This window comes from Dendrobates tinctorius, unplaced genomic scaffold, assembly GCF_039654945.1.
Source record: "Dendrobates tinctorius isolate UK_male_01 unplaced genomic scaffold, ASM3965494v1 ptg000108l, whole genome shotgun sequence".
NCBI classification, from domain to species: domain Eukaryota; kingdom Metazoa; phylum Chordata; class Amphibia; order Anura; family Dendrobatidae; genus Dendrobates; species Dendrobates tinctorius.
The window spans coordinates 2794067-2810587 of record NW_027361776.1 but is presented as its reverse complement, the minus strand read 5'-3'; the positions used below and the strand labels follow the sequence as shown (position 1 = coordinate 2810587).

Below are 16521 nucleotides of genomic sequence, written 5' to 3'. Positions count from 1 at the left end.
CAGACCATTCCATCAAAGTCTGCATTCCAAAACGTCACTACTTCCCTTCCGAGCCCCGACGTGTGCCCATACAGTAGTTTTCTCCCACATATGGGGTATCAGCATACACAGGACAAATTGGACAACAACTTTTGGGGTCCAATTTCTCCTTTTACCCTTGGGAAAATAAAAAAATGGTGACTAAAAGATCATGTTTGTGGAAAAAATACGAATTTTTTTATTTTCACGCCCGGGCATTATAAACTTCTGTGAAGCACTGGGGGGTTCAAAGTGCTCACCACACATCTAGATAAGTTCCCTGAGGGGTCTAGTTTACAAAATGGTGTCACTTGTGGGGGGGTTCCACTGTTTAGGTACATCAGGGGTTTTCCAATCGCGACATGGTGTCCAATCTCAATTCCAGCCAAAAACGTCAAATGGCGCTGCTTCCCTTCCGAGCTCTGCCATGCGCCCAAATAGTGGTTTACCCCCACATGTGGGGTATCAGCGTACTCAGGACACATTGCACAACAACTTTTAGGGTCCTGTTACCCTTGGAAAAATAAGAATGGAGGGTGAAAAGATCATTTTTGTGGAAAAAATAAGATTTTTTAATTGTACGGCTTTATGTTATAAACTTCTGTGAAGCCCTTGTGGGTTCAAAGTTCTCACCACGTATCTAGATAAGCTCCTTGGGGGGTCTAGTTTCCAAAATGGGGTCACTTGTAGGGGGGTTTCCACTGTTCCACAAAAGTATTGACACCCCTGCAATTCTGCCAGATAATACTCAGTTTCTTCCTGAATATGATTGCAAACACAAATTCTTTGGTATTATTACCTTCATTTAATTTGTCTTAAATGAAAAAACACAAAAAGAATTTTCCTAAAGCCAAATTGGATATAATTCCACACCAAACATAAAAAAGAGGGTGGACAAAAGTATTGGCACTGTTTGAAAAATCATGTGATGCTTCTCTAATTTGTGTAATTAATAGCACCTGTAACTTACCTGTGGCACCTAACAGGTGTTGGCAATAACTAAATCACACTTGCAGCCAGTTGACATGGATTAAAGTTGACTCAGCCTCTGTCCTGTGTCCTTGTGTGTACCACATTGAGCATGGAGAAAAGAAAGAAGACCAAAGAACTGTCTGAGGACTTGAGAAACCAAATTGAGAGGAAGCATGAGCAATCTCAAGGCTACAAGTCCATCTCCAAAGACCTGAATGTTCCTGTGTCTACCGTGCGCAGTGTCATCAAGAAGTTTAAAGCCCATGGCACTGTGGGGCTAACCTCCCTAGATGTGAACGGAAAAGAAAAATTGACAAGAGATTTCAACGCAAGATTGTGCGGATGTTGGATAAAGAACCTCGACTAACATCCAAACAAGTTCAAGCTGCCCTGCAGTCCGAGGGTGCAACAGTGTCAACCCGTACTATCCGTCGGCCTCTGAATGAAAAGGGACTGTATGGTAGGAGACCCAGGAAGACCCCACTTCTTACTCCGAGACATAAAAAAGCCAGGCTGGAGTTTGCCAAAACTTTCCTGAAAAAGCCTAAAACGTTTTGGAAGAATGTTCTCTGGTCAGATGAGACAAAAGTAGAGATTTTTGGGCAAAGGCATCAACATAGAGTTTACAGTAGGAAAAAAGAAGCATTCAAAGAAAAGAACATGGTCCATACTGTCAAACATGGCGGAGGTTCCCTGATGTTTTGGGGTTGCATTGCTGCCTCTGGCACTGGACTGCTTGACCGTGTGCATGGAATTATGAAGTCTGAAGACTACCAACAAATTTTGCAGCATAGTGTAGGGCCCAGTGTGAGAAAGCTGGGTCTCCCTCAGAGGTCATGGGTCTTCCAGCAGGACAATGACCCAAAACACACTTCAAAAAGCACTAGAAAATGGTTTGAGAGAAAGCACTGGAGACTTCTAAGGTGGCCAGCAATGAGTCCAGACCTGAATCCCATAGAACACCTGTGGAGAGATCTAAAAATGGCAGTTTGGAGAAGGCACCCTTCAAATATCAGGGACCTGAAGCAGTTTGCCAAAGAAGAATAGTCTAATATTCCAGCAGAGCATTGTAAGAAACTCATTGATGGTTACCGGAAGCGGTTGGCCGCAGTTATTTTGGCTAAAGGTTGTGCATCCAAGTATTAGGCTGAGGGTGCCAATACTTTTGTCTGGCCCATTTTTGGAGTTTTGTGTGAAATGATCAATGTTTTGCTTTTTGCTTCAGTCTCTTTTGTGTTTTTTCATTTAAGACAAATTAAATGGAGATAATAATACCAAAGAATTTGTGTTTGCAATCATTTTCAGGAAGAAACTGAGTATTATCTGACAGAATTTCAGGGGTGTCAATACTTTTGGCCACAACTGTAGGTACATCAGGGACTCTCCAAACGTGACATGGCGTCCAATCTGAATTCCAGCCAATTTTGCATTGAAAAAGTCAAACGGCGCTCCTTCCATTCTGAGCTCTGCCATGCGCAGAAATAGTCGTTCCCCCCCACATATCAGGTATCAGCATACTCAGGACAAATTGCACAATAACTTTTGCAGCTCAATTTCTCCTGTTACCCTTGGTAAAATAAAAAAAATTGAACCTGGACTATTTTTTTTATGAAAAAAAGTTAGATGTTCATTTTTTTTTAAATATTCAAAAAAATTCCTGTGACGCACCTAAAGGGTTAATAAACTTCTTGAATGTGGTTTTGAGCACCTTAAGGGGTGCAGTTTTTAGAATGGTGTCACTTTTGGGTATTTTCTATCATATAGACCCCTCAAAGTGGCTTCAAATGTGATGTGGTCCTAAAAATAAAATGGTGCTGTAAAAATGAGAAATCGCTGGTCAACTTTTAACCCTTATAACTTCCTAAAAAAAAAAAAATTTTGGTTCCAAAATTGTGCTGATGTAGAGTAAACATGTGGGAAATGTTAGTTATCAAGTTTGTGTGCCGTATCTCTGTGATTGAAGGGCATAAAAATTCAAAGTTGGAAAATTGCGAAATTTTCAAAATTTTTGCCAAATTTCTGTTTTTCTCACAAATAAACGCAAGTTATTTGAATGAAATTTTACCACTAACATGAAGTACAATATGTCACGAGAAAACAATGTCACAATCACCAGGATCCATGGAAGTGTTCCAGAGTTATGACCTCATAAAGGTACAGTGGTCAGAATTGTAAAAATTGGCCCGGTCATGAACGTGCAAACCACCCTTGGGGGTGAAGGGGTTTAATATGGTGTAAGTCCACCTTTTGCGGCGATTACAGCCTCAATTATCCGAGGTATGGATTCATACAAGGTGTGAATTGTTTCCAAAGGAATTGTAGCCCATTCTTCAGTTAAAACACCCTCCAGTTCTTTGAGCGATGATGGCGGCGGAAATCGACGTCTAACTTGAATCTCTAAAATCGGCCATAAATGCTCAATAATGTTGAGGTCTGGGGATTGTGGGGGCCAGATGAGATGCTCAACTTCATTATAATGTTCCTCGTGCCATGATTTAACGATTCTAGCTGTATGAATTGGTGCATTATTATACTGAAAGATGGATAGGAATAAATACACGGCTCATCAGACAGTATCACACAGGATAGGATTAGATACACAGCTCAGCACACGGTATCACAGAATAGTATTAGATAGATGGCTCAGCAGACAGTATCACACAGAATACGCCTCCAGTTTCCAGTTCAAACAGAATAAGATTAGATACACGACTCAGCAGTCAGTATCACACAGGATAGGATTAGATACACGGCTGAGCAGTCAGTAACACCCATGATAGGAGTAGGTACATGGCTCAGCAGTCAGTATCACACAGGATAGGGTTAGATACACGGCTCAGCAGACGGTATCACACAGGATAGGATTAGATACACTGCTCAGCAGTCAGTATCACACAAGATGGGATTAGATACACGGCTGAGCAGTCAGTAACACACAAGATAGGATTAGATACACAGCTCAGCAGAAAGGATCACACAGGAGAGGATTAGGTACACAGCTCAGCAGACATTATCACACAGGATAGGGTTAGATACACAGCTCAGAAACAGGATGTGCCAAAGGAGAAGACATTTTCATTCCAAGAATTCCACTCATTCCATCTGATTTGTTTTCTTATTTTAAACGCCTCCAGTTTCCAGTTCAACTGCTATTTGCAATGTCCATTAACAATGCTCAGGGACAGTCCTTGAAAGTAGTAGGGATCGATTTGCAATCTCCATGCTTTTCTCATGGTCAACTTTACGTGGTCTGTTCAAGAGATGGAACTGCCAAAAATCTGTTCATCTTTGCACCGGAAGGAAAAACCAAAAATGTTTATCAAAAGGCTCTTGAATGAGCTGAAAATAAAATACTATCAATACTTGGGTAATCGTTTAGTTAATTTGTGTTGCAAATCTGTAGTGTTGAATACAGTCATATGTTAAAGTTTGGGCACCCCTATTAATGTTAACCTTTTTTCTTTATAACAATTTTGGTTTTTGCAACAGCTATTTCAGTTTCATATATCTAACAACTGATGGACTCAGTTATATTTCTGGATTCAAATGAGGTTTATTGTACTAACAGAAAATGTGCTATCTGCATTTAAACAAAATTTGACCGGTGCAAAAGTATGGGCACCCTTATCATTTTCTTGATTTGAACACTAATAACTACTTTTTACTGACTTCCTGAAGCACTAAATTGGTTTTGTAACCTCATTATGCTTTGAACTTCATAGCCAGGTGTATCAAATCATGAGAAAAGGTATTTAAGGTGGCCACTTGCAAGTAGTTCTCCTATTTGATTCTCCTATGAAGAGTGGCATTATGGGCTCCTCAAAACAACTCTCAAATTATCTGAAAACAAAGATTATTCAACAAAGCTTTTCAGGGGAAGGATACAAAAAGTTGTCTCAGAGATTTAACCTGTCAGTTTCCACTGTGAGGAACATAGTAAGGAAATGGAAGAACACAGATACAGTTCTTGTTAAGCCCAGAAGTGGCAGGCCAAGAAAAATATCAGAAAGGCAGAGAAGAAGAATGGTGAGAACAGTCAAGGACAATCCAAAGACCACCTCCAAAGACCTGCAGCATCATATTGCTGCAGATGGTGTCACTGTGCATCGGTCAACAATACAGCGCACTTTGCACAAGGAGAAGCTGTATGGGAGAGTGATGCGAAAGAAGCCGTTTCTGCAAGCACGCCACAAACAGAGTCGCCTGAGGTATGCAAAAGCACATTTGGACAAGCCAGTTACATTTTGGAAGAAGGTCCTGTGGACTGATGAAACAAAGATTGAGTTGTTTGGTCATACAAAAAGGCGTTATGCACGGAGGCTAAAAAGACACAGCATTCCAAGAAAAACACTTGCTACCCACAGTAAAATTTGGTGGAGGTTCCATCATGCTTTGGGGCTGTGTGGCCAATGCTGGCACCGGGAATCTTGTTAAAGTTGAGGGTCGCATGGATTCAACTCAGTATCAGCAGATTCTTGACAATAATGTGCAAGAATCAGTGACGAAGTTGAAGTTGCGCAGGGGATGGATATTTCAGCAAGACAGTATTCCAAAACACCGCTCCAAATCTACTCAGGCATTCATGCAGAGGAACAATTACAATGTTCTGGAATGGCTATCCCAGTCCCCAGACCTGAATATCATTGAACATCTGTGGGATGATTTGAAGCGGGCTGTCCATGCTCGGCGACCATCAAACTTAACTGAACTGGAATTGTTTTGTAAACAGGAATGGTCACAAATACCTTCATCCAGGAACTCATTAATAGCTACAGGAAGCGACTAGAGGCTGTTATTTTTGCAAAAGGAGGATCTAAGAAATATTAATGTCACTTTTATGTTGAGGTGCCCATACTTTTGCACCGGTCAAATTTTGTTAAAATGCAGATTGCACGTTTTCGGTTAGTACAATAAACCTCATTTGAATCCAGAAATATAACTGAGTCCATCAGTTATTAGATATATGAAACTGAAATAGCTGTTGCAAAAAACAAAATTGTTATAAAGAAAAAAGGTTAACATTAATAAGGGTACCCAAACTTTAACATATGACTGTATATGATGTGAAATGTTTTTATGTGCAATATAATCACTATAATTTGTTATAACTAACCACAGTTTGCTACTATGCTCAGGCAACGCCGTGCTCTTCACCTAATATATATATATATATACATATACACACACACATACACACACACACACACACTATGTGTATATATCTATTGTTTTGTGAGCTGTCAGTTTGATTTTACAGTAGCCGGACATGAATTGCCGGCTTTTCAAAGGACACCAGAGCGTAAAATCGGAAATATTCGCATGGTGCGAGTACTGTGTGATTTTTTTTCCCGCACCCATTGAATTGTATTGGTGAATCTCGTCTGAGATAGGCAGCAATACGCAGCATGCTGCGATTTTTTTCTCAGTGCGATTTCAGCTGAGAAAAAATTTGCAGATGAATAACATTGGTCTGAGTGCAATCCAATTTTTTTTTATCGGATTGCACTCGTCCGTATTTCTCGCAAGTGAGTATGTGCACTAAATTCTGGCTATCACAGGCCACCGTACCCTGGGGTCATAACTTCAGGGTACCATGGCAAGCATCGGGATCATCAATTGTCATTGTGGGGGTCCAATGGTTAAGGGGGTCTTGTGACCCCCTTGCAAAAACCTACTGTATTTTTCACTTTGTAAGACACACTATTTTCCCCCTAATTTGGGGGGAAAATGGGGGTGCCTCTTACAAAGCGAACATGCCTTACCATAGGCCGTGATTAGGGGGTGTTCGGCGCTGAAATCTCAGTTCTCGATATCTTGGTCCCAAGATCACATCTGCACATGAGCCGGCGGCCATTTTTTACCGGAACCACCGCACATACAGGGAACCACGGAAATGCCGGGGCTCTGGCCTGTCGCAAAATGTCGGCAGAGCCCTGGGGCAGCGTCAGACACACACTCAGCACTGTTGGGCACCCGCAGCACCAGCCAGCAACCGCCGGGCACCGGAGAAACCTGGCAGTAGCACAAGACCCCGCAGCAGCACAAGACCCCGCAGCAGCACAAGACCCCCGCAGGAGCGGCACACATCGGAGTCCCCCTCATCCCTGAATGGGGCCTGCAGCATCACCCCACTTCTGCTTCCTCCAGCAGCGACCCTGGGACTCAGCTACACCGCAGTTACCAACCCGGGTAAGCAATAAGATGCAAGGATTATAAAAGGCACCACCATTTTATTAAAAAATATTTTTTAATCCGGAGCGTCTTATAAAGCGAATTTTCACAGCTGACACCCGTCACTATGTGTCAGGGGCGGTAACGGACTGCACTGCAAAGTGTCAGATCAGCGATCTGCCACTTTATTGTAATGTCCCACATTGGGACAAAATAATAAAGCGAAAAAAAAAAAGTGTAAAAAATCCTAAATAAATAATAAAAAACTCTAATTTTTTTTGTAAATAAAAAAAACAAACAAAAATACACATTTAGTATTGCCATGTCCGTAACAACCCGCCCTATAAAAGTCCCACCAGTTAACCCCTTTAGTGAACTCCTTAAAAAAAAAGCAAAAAACAATGGATTATCATCATCCCGCCGAACGTAAAGTGCAATAACGTGCGATCAAAAAGACGGACATGAATAAACATGGTACTGCTGGAAACGTCATCTTGTCCCGCAAAAAACGAGCTGCCACACAGCGTCATCAGCGAAAAAATAAAAAAAGTTATAGCTCGCAGAATAAAGCGATGCAAAAATAATTATTTTTTATATAAAATTGTTTTTATTGTATAAAAGCGCCAAAACATAACAAAATGATATCAATGAGGTATCGATGTAATCGTACTGACCCGAAAAATAAAACCCCTTTATCAATTTTACCACATGCAGAACGGTGTAAACGCCCCCCCAAAAGAAATTCATGAAATGCTTGTTTTTGTTCATTCTACGTCCCAAAAATCGGAATAAAAAACGATCAAAAAATGTCATGTGCCCGAAAATGGTACCAATAAAAATGTCGACTCGCCCGCAAAAAATAAGATCTCACATGACTCTGTGGGTCAAAATATGGAAATATTATAGCTCTCAAAATGTGGTGATGCAAAAACTATTTTTACAATAAAAAGCGTCTTTTAGCGTATTGCAGCTGTAAAACATAAAAACCCGTCATAAATAGTAAATCAAACTCCCCTTTATCACCCCCTTAGTTAGGGCAAAATAATAAAATTTTATTTATTTCCATTTTCCCATTAGGGTAAGAGCTAGGGTTAGGGGTGTGTTGGAGTTAGGATTGGCGTTAGAATTGGGGGGGTTTCCACTGTTTGGGCACATCAGGGGCTCTCCAAACGCAACATGGCATTTGATCTCAATTCCAGCCAATTCTGCTTTGAAAAAGTGAAAAGGTGCTCCTTCCCTACCAAGCGGTGTCATGCGCTCAAACAGTGGTTTACCCCCCACATATGGGATATCAGCCTGCACAGGACAAATTGCACAATAACTTTTGGGGTCCAATTTCTCCTGCTACCCTTGGGACAATAAAAAATTAGGGACAAAAATATCATTTTTGTGGAAAAAAATATAATTTTTATGGCTCTACGTTATAAACTTCTGTGAAGCACTTGGGGGTTCAAAGTGCTCACCACACATCTAGATAAGTTCCTTGGGGGGTCTAGTTTCCAAAATGGGGTCACTTGTGGGAGGTTTCCACTGTTTATGCACATCAGGGGCTCTCCAAATGCAACATGGCGTCCGATCTCAATTCCAGCCAAAAAAGTCAAATGGCGCTGCTTCCCTTCTGCGCTCTGTTATGCGTCAAATAGTGGTGTACCCCCACATATGGGGTATCAGCGTACTCAGGACAAATTGCACAATAACTTTTGGGGTCCTGTTTCCATTGGGAAAATTGGGGGTGAAAAGATCATTTTTGTGGAAAAAACAATTTTTTAATTTTACAGCTGTACGTTTTAAACTTATGTGAAGACCATGGGGGTTTAAAGTTCTCACTACACATCTACATAAGTTCTTTGGGGGTCTAGTTTCCAAATTGGGGTCACTTGTGGGGGGTTTCCACTCTTCAGGCACATCAGGAGCTATCCAAATGTGGCATGGTGCCTGATCTCAATTCCAGCCAATTTTGTGTTGAAAAAGTCAAACGGCGCTTGTTCCCTTCTGAGCTCTACCATGCGCCAAAGCAGTGGTCCCCCACACATATCAGGTATCAGCGTACTCAGGACAAATTGCACAATAACTTTTGGGGTCCAATTTCAAAAAATTCCTGTGAAGCACCTGAAGGGTTAATATACTTCTTGAATGTGGTTTTGAGCACCTTGAGGGGTGTAGGTTTTAGAATGGTGTCACTTTTGGGTATTTTCTATCATATAGACCCCTCAAAGTGACTTCAAATGTGATGTGGTCCCTAAAAATAAAATGGTGTTGTAAAAACGAGAAATCGTTGGTCAAATTTTAACCCTTTTAACTTCCTAACAAATAAAAAATTTTCATTCCAAAAATGTGCTGATGTAAAGGAAACATGTGGGAAATGTTACTTATTAAGTTTTTTGTGTGCCATATCTCTGTGATTTAAGGGCATGAAATTTTCAAAGTTTTCGCCAAATTTCGTTTTTTTTCACAAATAAATGCAAGTTATATGAATGAAATTTCACCACTAACATGAAGTACAATATGTATGTAGAAGTATGAATATGACATATATAACACTGCTGGGTGCAACTCTGTTCCAAAGGAATATGGAATCACAAAGGGAGAAAGAAGTACAGAAATTGTGCACTTACAGCATGGATCAGTATGAAAAAAGCTTTTATTGAACATGCAATTACCAGACAGACAAATTGTGAGATAAAAAAACAAATAAAAACAAGAAAGAGATTGTGGGAAAGAGGATATATATGCATGTATGTATAAATATATAGCTCTATATCATTAAACAATTGAATATGCATAATATTAATATATACGGTATACATTCCCAATAGGTTAATATGAGATTCTGTATGACTCAAAAAAGAGATCCAAGACAACTTGCAGGAGAGAAAACAATAATGATATTCACAAATAATTTAAGCTTTGGAGGACTAGACACCACTTATCCACCACTAAATTATTCCAAATGATTCATGGCACATTATGAATACTAAATTACTGTCTTGCAAGTCAAGTAGAAAAAGTGTACAATGCAAAATTACATTATAATTACCCAAAGACGGTCACACTGTCCACCACGCCCAATGCGTGTCGCTGCTGCCTGCAGCTTCGTCAGGGGAAGTAGCCAGATATGATAACATGCCCGTTAAATAGTGCAATTGCAATCACTTCAGTGGGCGCCGTCACCTCTGTGCGGCGCTCGCTGAGTGAAGGAAGAGGTGTGGGATGTAACCAAATATCTGCGCATGCGCAAAAGACTACCTTGCATTCGAGGCTGCGGAGAGTGACGTGCTTGCGTTTCACATGCAGGAAGTCCTGCGTTCCAGGCGGCAGGAAGTGACATATCGCCACTCCATACTATCTCAGGTGGCGTAACTGCCCTATGTAATGGACGTCAACGTTACCTGCGCTCCAATATGGCAGAGAATGCACATCCATAAGCCACTTCATGTGAACTGATAAATATATAAGAACACCAAACCCAGCGATCATCCACCATCCACCCATCACAACACCACTAGAAATAAGCAATATGCATACAATTGGACAGCCTTATTCCCGATAACCAACACGGAGGCAATCGCCTCAAGTCATATGGATACCTCAACATATAGAATAGATCAACATGCATGCATATATATCCACTTGCCCACAATTTCTTTGTTGTTTTTAATTGTTTTTTTTATCTCACATTTTGTCTGTCTGGTAATTGCATGTTCAATAAATGCTTTTTTCATACTGATCCATGCTGTGAGTGCACAATTTCTGTACTTCGTTCTCTCTCTGTGATTCCATGAAGTACAATAGGTTACGAGAAAAACAATGCCAGAATCACCAGGATCTATGGAAGCGTTCCAGAGTTATGACCTCAGTGATCAGAATTGTAAAAATTGGCCGGTCATTAACATGCAAACCACCCTTGGGGTTAAAGGGGTTAATGAAAAGTGTGGACGCCGCAGAAACCGTACGATTTAGACTAGCGGGTGAGATGACATCAGTTATATGTCCTGATATGGTTTTTAAATTACGAGTGGTGCAGCCAACATAATTCAAATTACACTCCACACAAGCAATCAAATACACAACATACCTCGAACTACAATTAATGTAATTTCGTATTTTGAATGGTTTCTGATTTTGATAATCCCAAAAAACATTGGTAACTACCGCATGTGAACATATCCTATACCTGGTACCACCACATTTAAAAAAAACCTGGACAATTTAACAACGTAGGATGTTTTTTTGTGGGGTTAAAAAAGCTTGGAGAAACAATATTATCCACCGTTATGTGGTTGCTTTATATACATACATCCCATTACACAACTGTTTAGGCAATTGAATTTCATATTAATAGAGTAACTACACAGCTGACCTACATGATTTTATAATCCAGGTCACTCATTTTTTGATGGAGCTTAACTATTTCTGTTTTGATTAATGTTATTAAATTGTGTGGAGTGAAATTTGAATTACATATGTTGGATGCACCACTCCTAATTTAACCCCTTAATGCCCAATGACGGACACAGTCCGTCATTAGACATATCACCTGCTTTAATGAGGGCTCCGGCGCTGAGCCCACATCAAAGCCAGGACATGTCAGCTGTTATGAACAGCTGACATGTGCCCGCAATAGGCACGAGTGGAATCGCCGTCCGCCCGCACCTATTAACTAGTTAAATCCCGCTGTCAAAGCTGGCATTTAAATAGCATTTCCGGCCGCCGGGCCGGAAATGACCTCATCGCCGACCCCCGTCATGTGATCGGGGGTCGGCGCCATGTTGCCTGGACAACCAGAGGACTCTTAGACCTCTATGGTTGTTCCAGGCATATGGCTTTCAGCACAGGAGTAAATTTGCTACATATGGGCGATCTGCTCATCGCCCATATGTAGCAGAGCCGATCGGGTTGTGCATGCTTCTAGCCTCTTATGGAGGCTATTAAAGCATGCCAAAAGTAAAAAAAAAAAAATGTTTAAAAATAAAAAAAAATTAAAACCTCAAAGTTCAAATCACCCCCCTTTCGCCCCAATCAAAATAAAGCAGTAAAAAAAAATCCCACATACACATTAGGTATCGCCGCGTTCAGAATCACCCTATCTATCAATAAAAATAAAGCATTAACCCGATCGCCAAACGGCGTAGCGAGAAAAAAATTCAAAACGCCAGAATTATGTTTTTTTGGTTGCCAAGACATTGCATTAAAATGCAATAACAGGTTCATTTGATCGCCCATCTGCACAAAAGTGGTATCATTAAAAACGTCAGCCTGGCACGGAAAAAATAAGCCCTCACCCAACCCCAGATCATGAAAAATGGAGACGCTACGGGTCTCGGAATATTGCGCAATTTTATTTTTTTTTTGCAAACTTTGGAATTTTATTTCACCACTTAGATTAAAGAGGACATAGACATGTTTGGTGTCTATGAACTCGTAATGACCTGGAGAATCATAATGGCATGTCAGATTTAGCATCTAGTGAACCTAGCAAAAAGCCAAGCAAAAAACAAGTGTGGGATTGCACTTTTTTTGCAATTTCACCGCACTTGGAATTTTTTTCCCGTTTTCGAGTACACAACATGGTAAAACCAATGGTGTCATTTAAAAGTACAACTCGTCCCGCAAAAAATAAGCCCTCACATGGCCATATAGACGGAAAAATAAAGTTCTGGCTCTGGAAAAAAGGGGAGCGAAAAACGAATACGAAATATCGAAAAAAGCTCCGGTTATTAAGGGGTTAAAAACCAGAATATCAGAGCATATAACTGATGTTCTCTCTCCCGCTAGTCAGAATTGTACAGTTTCTGCGGCGTCCAGACATTTCATTTATCATGAAATTAAGGAGCACTGATAAAATGAAAGCTACTGGCATTGAACGATTATGGAAACCACCAAGAGGAGGTGACATCAAACGAATGCTTATGACCAGGGAAGCCTACTGGATCTTTCGTTTAGGATCATGCCATCCCACAGGATTAAATGCCCGCAAGGAACTAATGTATCACTACGGACATTGAATTTGTTATGTATGCGTTTTTATTATTTTCAAAAATTATGGATTGTGGTTTTTTATAATCGTACTAATTGTGTTTTTTGGACTTGGTCATATTATAGTTGGATTTTTCGGTTTCTTTTCTTTTTAATTATTCATGTGATTTTAATCAACCATGTTTGGCATCATGTGACGCGAGAATACTTTACAATTGGTTAATATTAGTATAAATTCTATGGAGGTTTCATTATGTGCAGCTTGAGAAAGGGCACTTCGTGTTCGAAACGTGTAGCTATTCAGTACGTCTACATCATGTCTGTCATCACTTAATTTTTGTTAAATAAAATTGATTTTTATAAGAAGCTGCTGGAACAACACCCATTTTTCTTGATTATTGCATTTGAGACTGTACGAGTTCTGTGCTTCTACACGCCGCATGCTGGTGCAGGTGAGCTGGTTATGTGCATCTCCTTTTTGCATGCACTGTGTCTGATCATACAGGGACATGGTCTGATCGTACCACGGCGCTTGGGCAGGGGAGGAAGCAAAAGAGAGTATACAGACATGACAGAAGGGCATCACAGCTGCTGCTATCTGTGAGGTAAAATACTTCCCCACTTATTCAAAAAAATGTGTTATTTCCAGGCCATTTTCATCACACAATGAAAGCTGTTTGAACAAAACACAAAAAAGTTCTGTGAAATTGGATTTTTTTCCACCACAATATTTTTTTCCATTTTCCAATACATTGCATGGTAAAATGGGTGGTGTATTCCAAAAGTACAATGTGTCCCACAAAAAAACAAGCCTTTATATGGCTATATAGGCAGAAAAATAAAGACATTTGGGCTTTTAGAAAAAAGGGAACAATAACAAAAGCTTAAAAAAACAAACAGACACCAGATTGGGAAGAGGTTAAGGAGAACCAGTACCTCCCTCACATTGTTTCTGTATTCCAAGTTTATTGACCGTATTCCCCGACTTCCAAACATTTGTACCTTCATTGCTATTCCTGTGGACTATCTACAGATTGAGCAAACAGCATATTCTGATCCGTCAGATTACATTTTTGCATAGATACTACCAGACATGGAATGTGCAGTGGGAAGATCATTAAGAATATGTCATCCCCTTAGCTAATTTACCAAACAATCTTACCGGAGTACACTGTGGCCAACAAACTCAAATAATCGGCAGATGCTGTCACCAATGATGGTAGAGCGTAGGTGACCCACATGCATTTCCTTGGCAATATTTGGAGAGGAGAAATCAACAACAACCTGAAACAAAAGTTTTGCATCAGTTAGAGAGTAGATATTATGTGTTAAAAATCCCTTACACAAAAAACATACTCCAGCATGGAATCAAATGCACGATGCTTAAACAGGTTGGTCACTTTATCTGTATTTTAAGAGAAATATTGAGTACATGATTTTGTGGTACTTATTATACAAGTATTACAAGTCCTCCCTGCACTTATTTTTGATCACTCCTAGCCACTGCAACCTTTGACAATGTATTTAAATGGAGCACTTGAACCAGCTCCCAAAAGACCCTTGCAAAGCAATCACAAACAACCAATGGGTTGCCATGGTAGCCAGGTATGAATCTCAGAAACTGGCAACACAAACGCCAAATTTCTACATTTTTTTCATTACTGAAATAAAAAGAATGTCTGTGTGAGTTTGGCATCACTATAATAGTAGTGAACTGGAAAACTATACTGAAAATCACACTTAAAGGGGTTGTCCACTACTTTTTATTAACCCCCCATTGTATCCCCCCGGGGCCCCTAATGATTTTTGCCATTACCTTGCGCTGCCAATTCTTCCTCTGAGCGGCGCTATGCAGGCAGATGAGTCCGGGTCACGTGACTCTCAGGCTGCAGCCGCCGCTAGCATCCGCTGATGTCACGTCAATTTCCTGACTCTGGAAATTGATGTGACGTCATCAGCTGGCGTGCCCCAGCCTCTGCACACTGCTGTCAGTAATCTTGAGTGACTGGGCTGTGGGTGGTGCTGCACTGCACGTCACAAGCAGCCCTGTCCCTCTGCAGCGTCTGTCTCCTCTCCCATCCAGAGTGACGGGGCTGCCAGCAGGCGGGGGAGGGGGTCTTTGTGCCGGGGGGGGGGGGCTGTGTGTGCGGGCAGGGGGCTGTGTGCGGGCTGTCTGCAAGGGGGGGCTCTGCTGGCTGTATGGGCTGTGTGTGTGTTTGTCTGTATGCAGGCATCGTCCGATGGGACTACAAGTCCCATCGGGCTATGCCTGCTACCCTGACAGTGAGTGACACATTAGCCAATGATGGGACAGTAGTAGTCCCATCATCCGGCTAATGTGTTGAATGTAAAAAAAAAAAACCCACACACAGAACATACAACACAACGAACATACAACACAACGAACATACAACACAACATACAGAACATACAACACAATATACAGAACATACATCTGGACCCCGAGAGTGTACTAGGCTATGTTGTGAGGCGAAATTTTAAACCCGCGTGTTCCAATTCACCAATTTTGCCCCTATCTACATGATGGGGAAAAAGTGTGTGTGTATCAAGCCCCGCCACTCATTATGTCGTCATAATGGTTGCCATGGCGACGCTGATGTCATCATAGGTTGCAAGCCCTGCCGCTCATTATGATGTCATAAGGGTTGACTATGGGATGGAGGATGTGTGATGGGTATATGGGCACTGGACTATGGGATGGAGGATATGTATGATGGGTATATAGGCATGGGACTATGAGATGAAGGATGTGTGATGGGTATATGGGCACTCGACTATGGGATGGCGGATATGTATGATGGGTATATGGGCACGGGCCTATGGGATCGTGGATAATTATAATTTGCTATAACTAACCTCAGTTAGTTACTATGCCCGGGCAGCGCCAGGCTCTTCAGCTAGTATAACATACAACACATAACAGAGTACATAATCGCCGCACACACCTAATTCCCCGAAGCCATCGACCTCCTGTAATAAAAATAAAATAAACCAACCTATACTCACCTTTCTGCCGTAGTCCAATTAATAACGAGGGTCCCACGACGATCTCCCATGGAGAGCTGCCACATCAGCTGATGTGACGGCTCTCCAGGGGCTCCAGCAATGAAATGACAGAAGAATTAGATGTGTATCCCTCCGCTGCTGTGAAAGATTTCCCGTAACCCTAACCCTAATTCTCATGCAGCATTGCTGTAAAGTGATCGTCATGGGACCCTCGTTATTATTTGGACTGCGTCGCACAGGTAGTATATGGTTTGTTTCTTTTTTTTTTCTTTTTTTTACTTTATTACAGGAGACGAAGGCGTCGCTTGGATCTGGGCGTGCAATAATAATATGAAAACTGTGTTGGGTTTTATTTAA

The 16521-nt window shown here is 41.1% G+C and overlaps 1 protein-coding gene across 3 annotated transcripts in view; it reads right to left on the bottom strand.

The window, feature by feature from the left end:
• RARS1 (arginyl-tRNA synthetase 1) overlaps nucleotides 1-16521 on the bottom strand; it is a 679371-nt gene that overhangs the window by 321432 nt on the left and 341418 nt on the right. For all 3 annotated transcript variants that reach the window (XM_073589463.1, XM_073589464.1, XM_073589462.1), the window contains exon 6: nucleotides 14300-14421. In XM_073589463.1, coding sequence (XP_073445564.1) covers nucleotides 14300-14421 — 122 coding nt within the window. The remainder of the gene's footprint in view (nucleotides 1-14299; nucleotides 14422-16521) is intronic.